The 19,664-nt window shown below is 44.3% G+C and overlaps 1 protein-coding gene across 2 annotated transcripts in view; it reads left to right on the top strand.

Annotated features, from left to right (window-relative positions):
- The window catches only part of LOC132763093 (vascular endothelial growth factor receptor kdr-like), a 290,667-nt gene that overhangs the window by 238,697 nt on the left and 32,306 nt on the right, over window positions 1-19,664 (top strand). For both annotated transcript variants that reach the window (XM_067471671.1, XM_067471670.1), the window contains 5 exons: window positions 1,173-1,270; window positions 2,467-2,589; window positions 3,644-3,755; window positions 11,384-11,483; window positions 15,323-15,428. In XM_067471671.1, the coding sequence (XP_067327772.1) occupies window positions 1,173-1,270; window positions 2,467-2,589; window positions 3,644-3,755; window positions 11,384-11,483; window positions 15,323-15,428 (539 nt within the window). The remainder of the gene's footprint in view (window positions 1-1,172; window positions 1,271-2,466; window positions 2,590-3,643; window positions 3,756-11,383; window positions 11,484-15,322; window positions 15,429-19,664) is intronic.

Below are 19,664 nucleotides of genomic sequence, written 5' to 3' on the forward strand. Positions count from 1 at the left end.
ATGGAGGACTCCTCTGACTTATGCCGCTCCAGCATTACTGCAGCCAATCTAAACACAAATACAGTTAAAATCATACAATTTATAATCAACTCCTGTACATTTATATTGTCAAAGACTTTCATGGTCGAGATCACTGGGTTTTTGTGAGTTCTCCAGGCTGTCTGGCCATGTTCCAGAGACATTCTCTCCTGACGTTTCACCCACATCTATGACAGGCGTCCTTAGAGGTTGTGAGGTCTGTTGGAAACTAGGCAAGAGGGATTTATATATCTGTGGAACATCCAAAGTGGGAGGAAGAACTCGTAAGTAAATCAAGAACAACAAAGGATTCCCCCAGCCAGGAGTCTGCCAGGCTTTGAAGCTGCAAGGCCATTTAATGCAAATCAGGGTGATTAATTACAACATTCCCACTTGTCTCCAACAGACAAGAGTTCTTCTCCCACCCTGGACATCATTCCATAGGTATATAAACCTCACTTGCCTAGTTTCCAACAGGCAAGGGAAAACAGGGGAATTCCAGACATGAAACAATCAGGACTAGCTACAACTAAAGAATCTAGGCAGGAATCAGCCAGGCTTTGAAGCTGCAAGGCCGTTAAATGCTAATCTAATGTCATTAATTACAACATGGCACAGTGGGTTAAACCCTTGTGCCAACAGGACTGAAGACTGACAGGTCGCAGGTCCGGGGAGAGTACGGATGAGCTCCCTCTATCGGCTCCAGCTCCTCATGCGGGGACATGAGAGAAGCCTTCCACAAGAATGATAAAACATCAAAAAAATCCGGGTGTCCCCTGGGCAACGTCCTTGCAGATGGCCCATTCTCTCACACCAGAAGTGTCTTGCAGTTTCTCAAGTTGCTCCTGACACGACGAAAAAAATTACAACATTCACATTTGCCTCCAACAGACACGAGTTCTTTCTCCCACCCTGGACCTTTCACAGATATATAAACCTTGCCTAGTTTCCAATAGATCCCTCAACCTCTGAGGATGTTTGCCATAGCTGTGGGCAAAACGTCAGGAGATAATGCTTCTGGAACATGGCCATACAGCCCAGAACACTCACAGCCACCCAGTGATTCCAGCCATGAAAGCTTTCGACAACACATTGTTCCACAGCTGTTTTGTGGGCCTTGGGTTTGGTTCATTCCGCCGCTTGCTCCCTTCTAGATGCCGAAGATCTCTACAAGCGGCCCTTGACCTTGGAAGACCTCATCTGCTACAGCTTCCAGGTGGCCAAAGGCATGGAGTTTTTGGCCTCAAGAAAAGTAGGTTTTTCTGCAACCTTTACAAACTTGGGGTGCTAGAAAGGGGTGGAGTGGTGGTGCACAAACTAAAACACAAGAGGAGATGAGTCAATCAACTATCTAGAATGGTCATGAAACAAGAATAACAAGGGTTATTTATTATGGGAGGGATCAATTTCAGAATCCTTCATGTAATAAGTTTCTGCCTGATCTAGAACCCAATTTTACCTATTCTAGAACCCAGCTAACCCATTCCAGAACCAAGTCTGCATAACCTGAAATCCAACTCTGCAAGACCTAGAACCAGGATCACCTATTCTAGAACCCAGGTTGCCCAATCCGGAACCAAATTCGCATAAGCTGGAACCCAGTACTGACCAGTCTAGAACCTGATGTTAACTAACATAGAACCCAGTTTTGTCCAACCTAGAACATGGGTGGGCCTGTTTAGTCTAGAACCCAGTTATTGCCCAATCTAGAACCTGGGCTTTCTAAAAATGAATTTTGTTTTGGGATTTCCATAGAATTGTACCGGAGGACCTAGCGAAGCATAGAGAAGTGATCTCTCTAGGCCTCCAGCATATGCATAACCTGAAACCGAACACTGCAAGACCTAGAATCAGGCTCATCTATTCTAGAATCCAGGTTGCCCAACCCAGAAGCAAATTCGCATACGCTGGAACCCAGCGCTGCCCAGTCTAGAACCTGATTTTACCTAACATGGAACCTGGGTTTGTCTTACCTAGAACCTGGGACCTGTTTAGTCTAGAACCCAGTTTATTGACCAATCTAGAACCAGGGCTTTCTAAAAATGAATTTTGTTTTGGGATTTCCATAGAATTGTACTGGAGGACCTAGCGAAGCATAGACAAGTGATCTCTCTAGGCCTCCAGCGCCATTGTGTGGTCGGCTTTCGGCAGCATTTCCACCTCATGAGATAATATTACCTGCTGTCCTTTGTGGATCACAGAACCAAGGTGGTTAATGGTTTGATTCTTGGAGGAGAACTCAGTGGAGGTTCAAATCCTTTTTCAGCCACGGAGACCCATTGGCTGACTTTGGGCAAGTCGTTTCCTTCAAAGGTGACAATGGCAGGTCTCCACTGAAGAAAAATCCCACTGCAAGGTCTCCTTAGGGTTGCCATGACTCAGGAATGACTTGAGGGCACACAACAAGAACATTCACCATGTGCCCATCTCTCTTGCTGTCTCCTCCAGTGCATCCACAGGGACCTGGCAGCCAGGAATATTCTGCTCTCCGAAAACAACGTGGTGAAGATCTGTGACTTTGGCCTGGCGAGGGATATTTACAAAGATCCCGACTATGTGCGGAAAGGCGACGTGAGTGGAATGGCTGTGTGGCTTTCTTGCATTGCAAACATGAAGTCTACTGGGTGTTATTCCTAAACTTTAGGAATGGTGAATGTGCCCTAGATTCTTTACATGACTCTAAGGAAGGTGGCCATTAGGGGTATGCAAAGCTTCGTTTTGAATTACTATATATACTCACATATAAGCCGACCCGAATATAAGCCGAGGCACCTAATTTTACGACAAAAAGCTAGGAAAACATATTGACTCAAGTATAAGCCGAGGGTGAGAAATGTAGCAATTTCAAAATAAAAATAGATACCAATATGTTTTTTTTATAAAAAAAAACAGTTAACTAGCTCTTTAAGTAGAAAAGGGTCAACAAAAACAATATTGTATCAACAAAATAATAATAATAATAATAATAATAATAATAATAATAATAATATAAAAGAGAGGACTTTTCCAGGGCGACTCACTGTCCCCACTGCTGTTCATCATTGCAATGATCCCTCTGTCAGTAATTCTACAGAAAACAAACCTGGGCTACCAAACAGCAAGAAATTCACCAAAATTTCCCACTTGCTGTACATGGATGATCTAAAGCTTTATGGAAAATCAGAAACAGAAATCCAGTCACTGACCAACACATTCAGAATCTTCAGCACTGATATCCGTATGGAGTTCGGCCTAGACAAATGTGTCACAGTGGCATTAAAGAAATTCACATATATCTATCTAGTCATCTCTCTCTCTATATATAGACAATTATGCCTATATAGGATTTGCAAATACTCTATATAGAGAGTCGGAAGGGACCACAAGGGTCATCAATCCAACCGCCTGCCATTTGAAAATATACGACAAAAGCATTCCTGCAACCTCTGCTTAAAGACAAAACACTCACCATCTTGCAAGGCACTTTATGTGACTGTCGAGTAGCTCTAACTCTAACCTAACATTTAGACATAATCTCTTTTCTTGTCATTTGAATCCCTTAACGCATGTTCTAGCTTCTGGAGCAGCAGAAAGACTAGATCACAAATCATTCTTAACATGAATTCTGTCTTCTTCTTATTTGCAGGCAAGGCTTCCACTGAAATGGATGGCTCCAGAAGCGATTTTTGACAAAATTTACACAACCCAGAGCGACGTGTGGTCCTTTGGTGTGTTGCTGTGGGAGATATTTTCTCTAGGTAAGGCTTGCGCTTCTTTGCCACTGGAAGGTCACACTCTCTCAGCCTCGGAGGAAGGCAGCGGCAAATAACCTCCGAGGAACTCTTTCCAAGGAAACCTTCAGATACTAGTAATAATAATTCAATATTATAATTATAATTATATATTTAATTACATGTAATATTACTAATAATATTACAATATAATGGTATAGTGCAATTTATAATATATACTGATATTGTACTTTGCTAATAATATAATATATTGTATGAAAATATATATTGTAAGCCGCTCTGAGTCCCCTTCGGGGTGAGAAGGGCGGCATATAAGCGCCATAAATAAATAAATAAATAAATAAATAATATATTGTCGAAGGCTTTCATAGCCAGAATCATTGGGTAGTTGTGAGTTTTTGAGCCATCTGGCTATGTTCCAGAAGCATTCTCCCCTGATGTTTCACCTGCATCTATGGCAGACATCCACAGAGGTTGTGAGGTCTGTTGGAAACTAGGAAAATGTGGTTTATATGTGTGTGGAATAATGTCCAGGGTGGGAGAAAGAATGCTTGTCTGTTGGAGGCAAGTGTGAATGTTGCCATTGGCATTGAACAGCCTTGCAGCTTCAAAGCCTGGCTGCTTCCAACATCTATGGCAGGCATCCTTAGAGGGGCCTGTTGGAAAGTAGGCAAGTAAAGTTTACATATCTGTGGAATAATGTCCAGGGTGGGAGAAAGAATGCTTGTCTGTTGGAGGCAAGTGTGAATGTTGCAATTGGCATTGAATAGCCTTGCAGCTTCAAAGCCTGGCTGCTTCCAGCATCTATGGCAGGCATCCTTAGAGGGGTCTGTTGGAAAGTAGGCAAGTGAAGTTTACATAACTGTGGAATAATGTCCAGGGTGGGAGAAAGAATGCTTGTCTGTTTGAGGCAAGTGTGAATGTTGCAATTCACCACCTTGATTAGCATTCAGTGGCTTAGCAGTTTCAAGGTCTGGCTTCTGACTGCTTCAGATAGGTTATGCGTATGTCCGAGCCAACTCAAAGGCACATCATAAACAGCTATGCTTGGTTTAGTCTTTTTTTTTCCAGTGATGAAAAATCCCTGAGTTTTCATCCTCTTTGTCTTTTCTTTCTGAAATCTTTTGCAAAGCCAGCGGTCTGGCGTAGCTCCATAAAATGGCAATTACGGGACGACACAGCCCCTGTTTGCCCCATAACAAGAGCGAGCCTTTGCCTTTTCGTCCAATAATGATCTCTAAAGCTTTTGTCAGGAAGCGGGTTCCTTTCCTGCCCCAATTCCTCCATTAAAGAGGCGTAAAGGAGAGGGAGCCAAAGCCCAGGTCAGGCCTGGATGGGCTCCCAGTCTCTTCGGAAGAACAATCTGCATTCAGAGGACAACAACGGAGAGGGAAGCAGGGCTTTCTCATCCCACGTCACAATGGGGCCTCTGGCAATTGTGCTGATATGGAGTGATCCGGCACATTCCTGCCCCCCAAAAAACAACCCGGTTTGTCCCAGTTAGAATGCAAACATTTCCTCATAGAATCATACGAAGGTTGAATGAAAAGTAATGCCTCCACCTTCGTTGCTCCTCAACAGATGGCAGTACTGGTATGCGGCAGGTACTAGCTTCTTTAGTAGACTCTCCTCTACAGTTCCATTTTGGCGGGAAGCATTGAACGGTTGTGTTGCTGAAGTGCAAAGTATGGAACCCTGCACAGACAGTCGGTTAATGCGACTTAAGCAACGTGCAGTCATTGAATTCTTGACAGCAGAAGGTGTCACCCCAAATGTAATGAAAAGTAATGCCTCCACCTTCGTAACTCCTCAACAAATGGCAGTACTGGTATGCGGCAGGTACTGGCTTGTTCAGCAGACTCTCCTCTACAGTTCCATTTTGGTGGGAAGCCTTAGTATTGAATGGTTGTGTTGTTAAAGTGTGAAGTATGAACCCTGTGCAGATGGTCGGTCAATGCGACTTAAGCAACGTGCAGTCATTGAATTCTTGACAGAAGAAGGTGTCACCCCAAATATAATGAAAAGTAATTCCTCCACCTTTCTTAACTCCTCCACAGTTGGGCAAGGTGATTGAACAGACAGTGACGGGGCAGTTACAGCAATTCTTAGATGAGACTGCGGGTTTGGACCCCTTTCAATCAGGCTTTCGCTCAGGTCATGGGACAGAGACTGTCTTGGTAGCTATTACTGACAAAATTCGTCGTCAGTTAGACCGAGGCGGATCAGCGCTATTGGTACTCTTGGACCTCATAGCTGCATTTGACACCGTGGACCATGACTTGCTGATTCATCGATCGGCTCTGTCTGGTGTACGAGGTTTGGCCCTCAGATGGTTCAATGCGTTCCTACGAGACCGGAGACAGAGGGTGGAGTGGTGAGGCCAAAGCTCTGAGAGCTCCTGCCTTGGCTGTGGAGTGAGTTCCCCAGGGTGCCATCCTCTCGCCCCTGTTATTTAACATCTACGTCCGACCACTTGCTGGACTGGTGCGGAGCTTTGGCATAGAGTGCTACCAGTATTCAGATGATACCCAGCTACGCTTGCGTCTCGAACCTGGGATAACCACCGCGATTCCTGAGAACTTCAAGCTGTGTTTGGAAGCAGTGATGATGTGACGGCGTGAGTGGCGCCACCTATGTATAGAACTGTTAGTTGCAAGATTTAAACTGTTGTATTATGCTTAATCCTGCCCCTTTTACCATGTTTATGTACAGTTGTATGGATTGGTTGCTTGTAGCTGTCAATCAGTACTGTTTGGCTCCACCTCTTCCTGCACCTCTTTCCGCAGAAGGGAGAACTTCCTTTTCTTTTCATTCTGCCATCAGAGGTCCTGCCATATGGACGTGAGTAAGAGACTTCATTCTTAAAGACCCTGATTTAAGTTACCTCTTAGCACCAGTTCTGAGGTTTTTTACCCCTGGGACTCATGCTTTATGTCCAGATCGTCCTGGACAATTATTGAGGAGACCCAGGCGCCTTCAAGCCGGTTCTTTTGGCACCAAAGGAAGATCCTGAATCTTCAAAACATAGGCCATCTGAACTGGGGTTGTGGTTTGCTCCGGCATTCACAGCCATTGAGGAAAGAGGAAACTTGCTGAGGCTTTTCAGCTTCAAACCCCTTGGACCCAGGACTCATTGAGACTGTAACTTATATTTTTCCTTCACCCCTCTAAAGTTTTCCAGCTCATTGCTTTGAAGAAATGACTTTGTGATAAATAAAACTTATTTTGAGCAATTTACATCGTTTTGGGTTTTTGGGAGTTCCAGTTTCCTAAAGGAGGGCAAGAAGCAATCCCTTGGGGGAAAAGTGCCACGTCCATCCCTCCTTCATTAAGACTAATAGCCCCCAAGCGCGACGGCACAGATGAGTTGCCGAGCGAGCAGACTCAAAGTGAATCCTGCAAAAACGGAGTTCCTCTGGCCCAACCAGCCGCCAGAATTAACCCAGTCTCGGCCTGATTTCGATGGGGACGCTCTGGTTCTGTCTGCCACTGCTAAAAGCCTTAAAGGGGTTGTGTTGGACTCATCGCTGACGATGGAGGCCCAAATCACTTCCATAAGTAAACAGGCCTTTTTTTATCTTTGCTAGGCAAGGAAATTGGCATCCGACCTTTCGGTAAAAGCATTGGCAACAGTAATCCACGCAATAGTCACCACGAGGTTGGACTATTGCAACGCCTTATATGCCGGCCTTCCGAAGTCAACAACCCAGAAGATTCGGATGGTCCAAAATGCGGCAGCCAGGCTGCTAGCGGGATCATCTATAAGATTCCATATTACACCGATTCTGCAAGAACTGCATTGGCTACCAATAGAACATCGGATCTCTTACAAGATCCTAATCCTGACATTTAGAGCTCAAAATGGCCAAGGACCTTTATATCTTAGGGACCGCCTCATTCCTTTTCTCCATCCGTTGGCACCTCGATCCATCCAGGAAAATCTCCTCTACATCCCGGGCCCAAGGGAGGGACACCTGGAAGCTACAAGGCATCGTAGAGCTTTTCCGACATATGCTCCAATTCTGTGGAACTCATAGCCTCCAGAGTTGCGACCTTTTGTAAAGGCTTGGCTGTTTGGTTGTGCATTTAAGTAACCAGATTCTAATTTGCCGAATAGTCACTGTTGAATGTTTTTATGTTGAATGTTTTTATATTGTGTAAATGCTATTTTAGACTGTAAGTCACTCAGAGCACCTTGGTGGAGAGCGACTAATTAAGAAATAAAGTGAAGTGAAGTGAAGTGAAGTGAAGTGAAGTGAAGTTTTTAAGGTTGGCTTTGATCCCATTTTTAAATCACTTTTCCTGTCCTCCAACATTCCGTTTTCCGTTCTTGAGTTCGGAGTAGAGCAACTGCTTTGGGAGACGGTGGTCGGGCATCCAGATGTGGCTGGTCCAGAGGAGTTGATGGTGGAGGACCATCGCTTCAATGCTGGTGGTCTTTGCTTCTTCCAGCAATTTCCTGCCAATAATAATAATAATAATAATAATAATAATAATATTAATATAATTATTATAATAATGTGCCTTTCATCTCAAGAACAGAGAAGCATCCCGAGCTCTGAAGATCACCTGGGAAGGAATCCCACTGGAGCATTGCAGCGCACCCAAATCCCTGGGAGTCACTCTGGATCGTGCCCTGACCTACAAGAAGCACTGCCTGAACATCAAGCAAAAAGTGGGTGCTAGAAACAATATCATATGAAAGCTGACTGGCACAACCTGGGGATCACAACCAGATACAGTGAAGACATCTGCCCTAGCGCTATGGTACTCTGCTGCTGAGTATGCATGCCCAGTGTGGAACACATCTCACCACACTAAAACAGTGGATGTGGCTCTTAATGAGACATGCCGCATTATCACAGGGTGTCTGCGCCCCACACCACTGGAGAAATTACACTGCTTAGTCAGTATTGCACCACCTGACATCCGCTGGGAAGTAGCAGCCAATAGTGAAAGGACCAAGGCAGAGACATCTCCAGCTCATCCCTTGTTTGGGTATCAGCCAGCATGCCAACGACTTAAATCTAGACATAGTTTTCTAAGATCTACAGAGACACTTGCTGGAACACCTCAGCAAGCGAGAGTCCAAAAGTGGCAGGCCCAAACCCAGCACCTCAGCCAATGGCTAATACCAAATGAGAGACTCCCTCCTGGGCACACAGAAGACTGGGCGACTTGGAAGGCACTGAACAGACTGCGCTCTGGCACCACGAGATGCAGAGCCAACCTTCAGAAATGGGGCCACAAAGTGGCGTCCACGACATGCGAGTGGGGAGAAGAGCAAACCACTGACCACCTGCTGAAATGCATCCTGAGCCCTGCCACAGGCACAATGGAGGACCTCCTTGCGGCAACACCAGAGGCACTCCAAGTGGCCAGATACTGGTCAAAGGACATTTAACCAACTACCAAACTCACAAGATGTGTATTTTTCTGTCTGCTTGCTTTGTTCTGTTAGAAATGTAATATAATGGACTGGTTGCTCTGACACGACAAATAAATTATAATAATAATGACTCCTGTTTTCCTTTTGTAAGTGAGACTCAAAGCAATGCAACGCCCAAGTCCCTTGATGTTTTTAGAGGCCCTGCAGGCAACCCATTGTGGAGAATGACAGCTCCATGGATATGACAGGGAAGCCTTAGAAAATCACACAAATAAACCAACCAGACTAATGTGACTGTCAGGGCAAAGGAAGGTTTGAACATTCAGATCGGCCATTCTCCAGGGAACCTCAAGAGAGAAAGGTTGCTTCCACTTGGAAGTAAGCAACAAAACTCAAAACCTTGTTCTACTTCTTAAAGCAAGACTGGGGAATTGCAAACACCAGATATCCTTGGATTGCAGTTCCCATCAACGCTCACCAGCACTGCCAGGTATAAAGAACGATGGGAGTTCTTATCCAGGAACATCTAGAACAGTGTTTCTCAACCTTATTATTTATTTATTATTATTTTATTTACAGCATTTATATTCTGTCCTTCTCACCCCGCAGGGGACTCAGGGCGGAATACAGTGTACAAATATATGGCAAACATTTGACTTACAACGTATACAATTTTTGACTTACAACGTATACAGAAGGAATCCCACTGGAGCATTGCAGCACACCCAAATACCTGGGAGTCACTCTGGACCGTGCTCTTACCTACAAGAAGCACTGCCTGAACATCAAGCAAAAAGTGGGTGCTAGAAACAATATCATACGAAAGCTGACTGGCACAACCTGGGGATCACAACCAGATACAGTGAAGACATCCGCCCTTGCGCTGTGCTACTCTGCTGCTGAGTATGCATGCCTAGCGTGGAACACATCTCACCACGCTAAAACAGTGGATGTGGCTCTTAATGAGACATGCCGCATTATCACGGGGTGTCTGCGCCCTACACCACTGGAGAAATTACACTGCTTAGCCGGTATTGCACCACCTGACATCTGCCGGGAAGTAGCAGCCAATAGTGAAAGGACCAAGGCAGAGACATCTCCAGCTCATCCCCTGTTTGGGTATCAGCCAGCACGCCAACGACTTAAATCTAGACATAGTTTTCTAAGATCTACAGAGACCCTCGCTGGAACACCCCAGCAAGCGAGAGTCCAAAAGTGGCAGGCTCAAACCCAGCACCTCAACCAATGGCTGATACCAAATGAGAGACTCCCTCCTGGGCACACAGAAGACTGGGCGACTTGGAAGGCATTGAACAGACTGCGCTCTGGCACCACGAGATGCAGAGCCAACCTTCAGAAATGGGGCTACAAAGTGGAATCCTCGACATGCGAGTGTGGAGAAGAACAAACCACTGACCACCTGCTGCAATGCAACCTGAGCCCTGCCACATGCACAATGGAGGACCTTCTTGTGGCAACACCGGAGGCACTCCAAGTGGCCAGATACTGGTCAAAGGACATTTAACCAGCTACCAAACTCACAAGTTGTGTACTTTTATATTATTATTATTATTATTATTATTAACTTTATTTGTACCCCGCTAGCATCTCCCAGAGGACTCGATGCGGCTTACACAGGCCGAAGCCTCAAAACACAATACAATAAGAACGTAACATCACAATAACAAAGCAAATCAGACAATGAGCAAAATAACATGACTCCACAATAACTAAGCAAATCAACAAAAGCAAAAATAACGACAGTGGCAGAACATCAAAAACAAACTTTTCTGTTTGTTTGCTTTGTTCTGTTAGACTGGTTGTTCTGACACGACAAATAAATAACATATACAGACATACACAGAGGCTATTTAACTTTTTCTGGCTGCCAGGGGAGCTGTCGCTTTCATCGTCCATCTGCGACGCTGATGAAGTACTTCCGCATTCCCCGCATGCTTCCCACTGGAATGCTTTGCTGGAGTCTTCTTTATGGCCTCATAAATTAGTTAATTATCCTCCCCACACTTTAAGGTGGTACCTAATTTTCCTACTTGACAGATGCAACTGTCTTTCGGGTTGCAAAGGTCAACAACAGGCTACACAATTGGTTGGAAACCTTCCAAATGCCACAACCCCTTAATACAGTTCCTCTTGTTGTGGTGATCTTGGGCAGTTCTCCTTGGACTACATCCATTCTGCTGTTACAAGTAAACCAACATTAATATTTTGATTATTTTGCTTTCAGGGGCCTCCCCCTATCCAGGGCTGCAGATCGATGAGGACTTCTGCCGGCGCCTCAAAGAAGGGACCCGGATGAGGTCTCCGGAATATTCGACTCCAGAAATGTAAGCATTAGGCTTGGTTGATTTTTAAAAATAGTTCAAAACTCATTTCGAATGTAGGGGGCGGGGGCGCTGGTGGTTCAATTCGGAATTCCAAATTTTTCCAAAAATTTCCGAAATTTCTGAATCACTTCGTTAATGGTGGACGCGATTGCGCCTGCATCTATGGCAAGCATCCTCAGAGGTAGTGAGTAGGCTTGGGCGGTTTCGTTCGTTAATTTCGTAATTCGTTATTAATTCGTATTTAAATTAGCTTACGATCCAGTATTGAGCCATGCAGGACTACTGTGAGGAGTAATTAAAAATCGAAACAATTTTTCCAATTTATTTCGTATTGTTTCGTAATTGGTTCATAATTGGTTCAAAATTGTTTCGAAATTGTTTCGTAATTGTTTCGTAATTATTTCCGTATGTCTGGTGCAAGTTTTATAGTTGTTGTTTGTTTTATCACACCAACAGTCAACAACAGAGGGAGAGGGAAGCTTCAGAAGTTCCCCCTGTCCCATTTGGAGGGTTTTTTTTAGCATATTGCGCAATCGTGTCCGCCATTAACGAATCGATTCGTAATTTTACGAAATTTCGTATATTTCAAACTTTTTTAAAGGAAAATTTCGGAATTCTTTTAAAAAACGAAACGCAAGGGCCCTCCTAAAAACGAAACGAGTTTAGAACCAAATTTTTCCGTTGTTACCCAAGCCTAGTAGTGAGGTCTGTTGGAACTAGGAAAAGGGTTTATATATCTGTGGAAAGATCAGGGTGGGACAAAGGACTCTTGTCTGTTGGAGCTAGGTGTGAATGTTTCAACGGACCACCTTGATTAGCATTTGATTGCCTGGCAGTACCTGGAGCAATTTTTTGTTGAGAGGTGATTAGATGTCCTTGTTTGTTTCTTCTCTGTTGTTGTGCTGTTCTAATTTGAAGTGACGAGCGGAGTGCCGCAGGGTTCCGTCCTGGGCCCGGTCCTGTTCAACATCTTTATTAACGACTTAGATGAAGGGCTAGAAGGCAGGATCATCAAGTTTGCAGACGACACCAAATTGGGAGGGAGAGCCAATACTCCAGAGGACAGGAGCAGGATTCAAAACGATCTTGACAGATTAGAGAGATGAAGGGCCAAAACTAACAAAATTAAGTTCAACGGTGACAAATGCAAGATACTCCACTTTGGCAGAAAAAATGAAATACAAAGATACAGAATGGGGGACAATGCCTGGCTCGAGAGCAGTACGTGTGAAAAAGATCTTGGAGTCCTCGTGGACAACAAGTTCAACATGAGCCAGGAATGTGATGTGGCGGCAAAAAAAGCCAATGGGATTTTGGCCTGCGTCAAGAGGAGCAGAGTGCCTAGATCCAGGGAAGTAATGCTACCCCTCTATTCTGCTTTGGTTAGACCACACCTGGAATATTGTGTCCAATTCTCGGCACCACAATTCAAGAGAGATATTGACAAGCTGGAATGTGTCCAGAGGAGGGCGACTAAAATGATCAAGGGTCTGGAGAACAAGCCCTATGAGGAGCGGCTTAAGGAGCTGGGCATGTTTAGCCTGAAGAAGAGAAGGCTGAGAGGAGATATGATAGCCATGTATAAATATGTGAGAGGAAGCCACAAGGAGGAGGGAGCAAGCTTGTTTTCTGCTTCCTTGGAGACTAGGACGCGGAACAATGGCTTCAAACTACAAGAGAGGAGATTCCATCTGAACACGAGGAAGAACTTCCTGAATGTGAGAGCCGTTCAGCAGTGGAACTCTCTGCCCCAGAGTGTGGTGGAGGCTCCTTCTTTGGAAGCTTTTAAGCAGAGGCTGGATGGCCATCTGTCAGGGATGATTTGAATGCAATATTCCTGCTTCTTGGCAGAATGGGGTTGGACTGGATGGCCCAGGAGGTCTCTTCCAACTCTATGATTCTAGGATTCTATGATTCTAATTTTAGAGTTTTTTTAATACTGGTAGCCAGATTTTGTTCATTTTCATGGTCTCTTCCTTTCTGTTGAAATTGTCCACATGCTTCTTGTGGGTTTCAATGGCTTCTCTGTGTAGTTTGACATGGTGGTTGTTGGTGTGGTCCAGCATTTCTGAGTTCTCAAATAATATGCTGTGTCCAGGTTGGTTCATCAGGTGCTCTGCTATGGCTGACTTCTCATAAAATTATTTTTTGTTGCTACTTCAGAACTGTAATTTGGCTACTGTTATGAATTGTCATGTAAATATCTGATATGCAGGATCTGATATTCAGTGGACCAAATTTGGCACAAATACCCGATATGCCCAAATCTGAATACTTGTGACCTCACAATCTCTGAGGATGCTTGCCATAGATGCAGGCGAAACATCAGGAGAGAATGCTTCTAGAACATGGCCATTATAAAGAATCAACGAACACTTGGGCAGGGGGGACAAGCCAATCCCACTGCTGCCACCAATATAACGGAGATCAGCGACACACTGGGCAGGGAGTACAAGCAATACCACCTCTAATCACCAGTGTGAAGCGTTAACGTTCAGCTGGACACTACTTTAACGATGATAAATGACTATAGCAAGGGGGAAAGACTCTCCTATCCCACCTCAGTAATATTGTTAAGTGACCAACTGTGCTAATGATGTAAATGACCGATGTATTAGGTAGATTCACCGCCACCACCTCAATTAATGTCTGAGGAAAACATAAGTGTGAATGTGAAATAGGTAAAATATATTAAAGCCTTTAGTTCTTCTTTAACAACTGCTTCTTTTGCTGACTGGACTGAAAATTAGTTTTCTTTAGGCTAGCTGAGATCTAATGAGTTTCACAGACCGAGGCAGACACCAGTTTAAAGATGAAATTAGAAACAGGTTTATTTAAACTTGGTGAACAAATCAACTCTTAATCAGAGTGGTACAAAAGCTTAATGCGGTTACTGAGGCTTAGCTGGTTAGACAAACAGTCTTCTCTCAAGACTTTAACTTTTGTTTCCTGTGAGTTCCTTGCTTCACACTGTTCACTACACTGACACAGTGTGTCCTTGAGAACAGCCCACTGACTGCCTCACAGAGCAAAATAGGCTTTCCTTCACTCTGTACAGTGAACCAGGAACCTTTGCCTTTCCTATGCTCTAACCCTCAAGGCTCACTTCAAAAGTTCTCCCTGTCTAAATTCCTCTCAGCTCCCTCTTCCTAAAATACTTCTTCACTCTACGATGTTTAAAGCTCTTCTCTCCAGCTTGTCAAAAGACACAGCCTTTTTCCCTCTCAAACCTAACTCCTCCCCTGACTGCTCTAGCCAATCAGGAGTCGGCTGACTCTTCCCTCTTGCCTCTTAGCTCTCCTGCCTATCTCTCAACATGTCAGCTACTGTCTTCAAGGCCTCGGCCTTCCTGGCAAAAGGTTAGATTCATCACAGCCATATACCCCCCCCCCCAAAAAAAACCTACACAACCCAGTGATTCCAGCCATGAAAGCCTTTGACAATACTGTCTTAGTTTGTTTGGATATGAGCCAAAAGTTCTATTTTAATCCTTAAGACATAAAAGCAGGACATAAATTCAGCCATCACCATTATCATCAACATAAGTCTCAGATTTGGATTTATGGAACATCTTGGTCTATTTGCCCATGCAAAGCTACTGAATCTAATGCATGGATTGATGGAATCTAAAATTAAAAAGGAACAGGATTCCACCCAGGAGTAATATCTTAATTTGATCCTGGTGTTGACTGTTGCTACGCAACCCCGATGCTGGGTCTCAGCAAAAGAGGTTTATTTATGTCTTTTGATGCTTCGTTATTCAATGTGATCAGGTATTTTTAAGGGAAACTTGGCTTTAAAATGGGCTCTTCCACCCCCTTTCTGCTTGTTTCTTGCAGCTACCAGACTATGCTGGATTGCTGGCATGGCGTCCCAACAGAGAGACCGACCTTCACCGAACTTGTGGAGCGTTTGGGAGACCTTCTGCAGGCAAATGTCCAGCAGGTAGAGTTGAAGTCAGAAGAGGGAAAACTGGGCTCAAAGGCTACAGTTAGACCTCTGTTTGCAATCCCTGAAGACTCACGACATATCCCCAAAAGAGCCCCATTTTGAAAAATTCACTCCGTTATGCGCTGGACCATATATATGCACATGCAAATCTATATAAATAAAAATGTAATGTTCGTTTGTGGGATTAACATAACTCAAAAGCCACTGGGCGAATTGACACCAAATTTGGCCACAAGACACCTATCAGGCCAATGACTGACCATCACTCATAAAAACATTGAAAAACAGTGGAAGGGACGTAAAAAGCCAAAAAATCAAAAAGATACTACAGCACATGCACAAAATCGACTCCCCTTGGCAAACAAAATAGCATATCAACACTACAACTCCCAGCATCCCCTAGACTAGGCCTTTTAGGAGAGGAGGATGATCCAAATGCACTGCTTCCAAGCTGCAAGATTTCTTCTCCTTGGATTTCATTGACAGCATCCCAATTTCCAATTTCCTATTCCAGATAGATAGATAGATTGATTAGATGGAGATAGATAGGTAGGTAGGTAGATCAATCAGGAGGACTGGAAGTTGCAGTCCAAGAATAGGTAGAGAAGGAAGAATGGGGAGGAGGAGGGGGGGGAGAAAGGGAAGAGAAAGAGATGGAAGGAAGGAGAGAAGGGAAGACTATAAGGGAAGGAAGGAAGGAAAGAGAGAAGAGAAGGAAGGAGAGAAAGAAAGGAGAAGAGAAAAAGGGAGGGAAGGTTGGCCACAGCAACACATGGTGGGTACACGTAGTATCTTAATGTAAACTATCAGGACTACCTAACACCTCCCAACAAAGGCAAGAAGCAGCCAGGCTTTGAAGCTGCAAGGCCATTCAGTGCTAATCAAACTGGAAAATTGCAACATTTACACCTGCCTCATAGAATCATAGAGTTTGGAAGAGACTTCATGGGCCATCCAGTCCAACCCCATTCTGCCAAGAAGCAGGAAAATTGCATTCAAAGCACCCCTGACAGATGGCCATCCAGCCTCTGTTCAAAAGCTTCCAAAGAAGGAGCCTCCACCGCACTCTGGGGCAGAGAGTTCCAATGCTGAACAGCTCTCACAGTCAGGAAGTTTTTCCTCATGTTCAGATGGAATCTCCTTTCTTGTAGTTTGAAGCCATTGTTCCGTGTCCTAGTCTCCAGGGAAGCAGAAAACAAGCTTGCTCCCTCCTCCCTGTGGCTTCCTCTCACATATTTATACATGGCTATGTCTTCTCTCAGCCTTCTCTTCTTCAGGGTAAACGTGCCCAGCTCTTTAAGCTGCTCCTCATAGGGTTTGTTCTCCAGACCATTTGAGTCACCCTCTTCTGGACACATTCCAACTTGTCAATATCTCTCTTCAGTTGTGGTGCCCAGAATTGGACACAATATTTCAGGTGTGGTCTAACCAGGGGCGGCTCAACCCATTACGCAAAGTAAGCATTTGCAGTATAGTTGATTTTGCCCAGGCGCTCTTGGGAGAAAATAGACATTGACATATGCGAGTTGTAGTTACTGGGATGTATAGTTCACCTACAATCAAAGAGCATTCTGAACTCCACCAATGATGGAATTGAACCAAATATGGCACACAGAACTCCCACGACAAACAGAAAATGTATATCAGTGATTGGTTGGGGGGGGGGCACCAAAATACTGTTTGCTTACCATTGAAAATTACCTAGAGCCACCTAACCAAAGTCGAATAGAGCATGGGAAGCATGCCTTCCCTAGATCTAGACACTATAGAGGCTAAAATCCCATTGGCTTTTTTTGCCGCCACATCACATTGTTGGCTCATGTTTAACTTGTTGTCCATGAGGACCCCAAGATCTTTTTCACACATCCTGCTCTCGAGCCACGCGTCCCCCATTCTGTATCTTTGCATTTCATTATATGGTTATATCGTGGTGCTGAAAGCACAGAGGACTCGTATCTTTGGCTGGAAGCGCATCACATTTCAGAAACCCAGTCGTATCCGCCCGTGACAAGTGGGGAAGTCGTGTCCAATGATTTCCAAAAGCTTCATTCACTCCCTGGAGGAAGAGCGGCTCTTTAGCGTACAAATAGATTTTAATTAGTTTCCAACATCCGGAAAAGGAATATCAGGTTTTTCTTTTTCTCCTCTTCCCCGGGACACGTTCGTGCACCAAACCGTCAAAACCCATCAGTGCTTTCAGACATTTCCTTACACATCAAAGGCTTTTGTGCCCCACTAAAAAGCCATTACATAATTGCCTTCCATGACGGCTCAATCAAGGTTTTCTTCCTTCCTTTTTCGGAGCAAAGCGTTTATATAATCTCCTCTCTCCAGGTTCTTCTTCTTGTCCTTTTGCACTCAGCAAGACAAAGAGACTCGGTGAAGTTGGAGTTAAAGGAGGCCGGGGGGGGGGGGGGGGAGTATAATTTTTGGGGATGAGAAAGTATGATGAGAAGCGATAGGGGAAATAATTTGAGTCCTGGAGAGGGGCCAATTTCCAAGAGGATCGAACCAAGAGTGAGCTCTTCTTTACCATGGCATTCGCTCCAAAGAATCTAAAACTTTGGAAGAGGGGCGCTAGAGTTTACAGAGCAAACGGCTCGGAAATTCCAGATGGTCCAACGGACGGCAGCCAGGTTGTTAACTGGGGCTCCTTACAGGGAACCCTCCTGTTCAAGGAGCTCCACTGGCTGCCATTCATTTTCTGGACCCAATTCACAGTGCAGGTTCTTACCTACAAAGCCCTGAACGGTTTGGGACCCGCTTACCTGTGTGACCGCATCTTCATATACGAACCCACACAATCTCTTCATTCATATGGAGAGGCCCTGCTCTCGATCCCATCAGCATCACAGGCGCGATTGGTGGGGACGGGAGAGGGCCTTTTCGGTGGTGGCCTCTCGACTCTGGAACTCGCTCCCTAGGGACATCAGGCAGTCCCTAACTATAAATTCCTATACTTCACAGAGGTCTTCTCATACTGAGGGCTCTCTCAAACTGAGGCCTTTCTCCCACTGAGGTACACTAACACTGAGGCCTTCTTATACTGAGGCCTACTAACAATATTTCTGACAATCCCTAATTATAAATTATTTTTTATTAGGAGTTGGGGTAGTGATGTTCAAATATTTAAATATTCCTATACTTCACACTGAGGTCTTCTCATACTGAGGGCTCTCTCAAACTTAGGCCTTTCTCCCACTGAGGCACACTAACACTGAGGCCTTCTTATACTGAGGCCTACTAACAATATTTCTGACAATCCCTAACTATAAATTCTTTTTTATTAGGAGTTGGGGTAGTGATGTTCAAATATTTAAATATTCCTATACTTCACACTGAGGTCTTCTCATACTGAGGGCTCTCTCAAACTTAGGCCTTTCTCCCACTGAGGCACACTAACACTGAGGCCTTCTTATACTGAGGCCTACTAACAATATTTCTGACAATCCCTAACTATAAATTCTTTTTTATTAGGAGTGGAGTAGTGGTGTTCAAATATTTAAATATTCCTATAATTCACACTTCAGTCTTCTCACACTGAGGGTTCTCTCAAACTGAGGTCTTTCTCCCACTGAGGCGCACTAACACCGAAGCCTTCTTATACTGAGGCCTACTAACAATATTTCTGACAATCCCTAACTATAAATTCTTTTTTTTATTAGGAGTGGGGGTAGTGATGTTCAAATATTTAAATATTCCTATACTTCACAGAGGTCTTCTCACACTGAGGGCTCTCTCAAACTGAGGCCTTTTTCCCACTGAGGTGCACTAACACTGAGACCTTCTTATACTGAGGCCTCCTAACAATATTTCTGACAATCCCTAACTATAAATTCTTTTTATTGGGAGGGGGGGTTAGTCGTGTTCAAATATTTAAATATGCCTATACTTCACACTGAGGTCTTCTCATACTGAGGGCTCTCTCAAACTGAGGCCTTTCTCCCACTGAGGTGTACTAACACTGAGGCCTACTAATAATATTTCTGACAAGCCCTAACTATAAATTCTTTTTTATTAGGAGTGGGGGTAGTGGTGTTCAAATATTTAAATATTCCTGTAATTCACAATTCGGTCTTCTCACACTGAGGGCTCTCTCAAACCGAGGCCTTTCTCCCACTGAGGTGCACGACTCACATGTTTGTAATTAAAAATACTTAGTTATTTTTTAAAATATTTCTGATAATTCCTAACTATAAATTCTTTTTTATTAGGAGTGGGGGGGGGGAG

The sequence above is a fragment of the Anolis sagrei genome, chromosome 10 (genome assembly GCF_037176765.1).
Source record: "Anolis sagrei isolate rAnoSag1 chromosome 10, rAnoSag1.mat, whole genome shotgun sequence".
NCBI lineage: Eukaryota > Metazoa > Chordata > Lepidosauria > Squamata > Dactyloidae > Anolis > Anolis sagrei.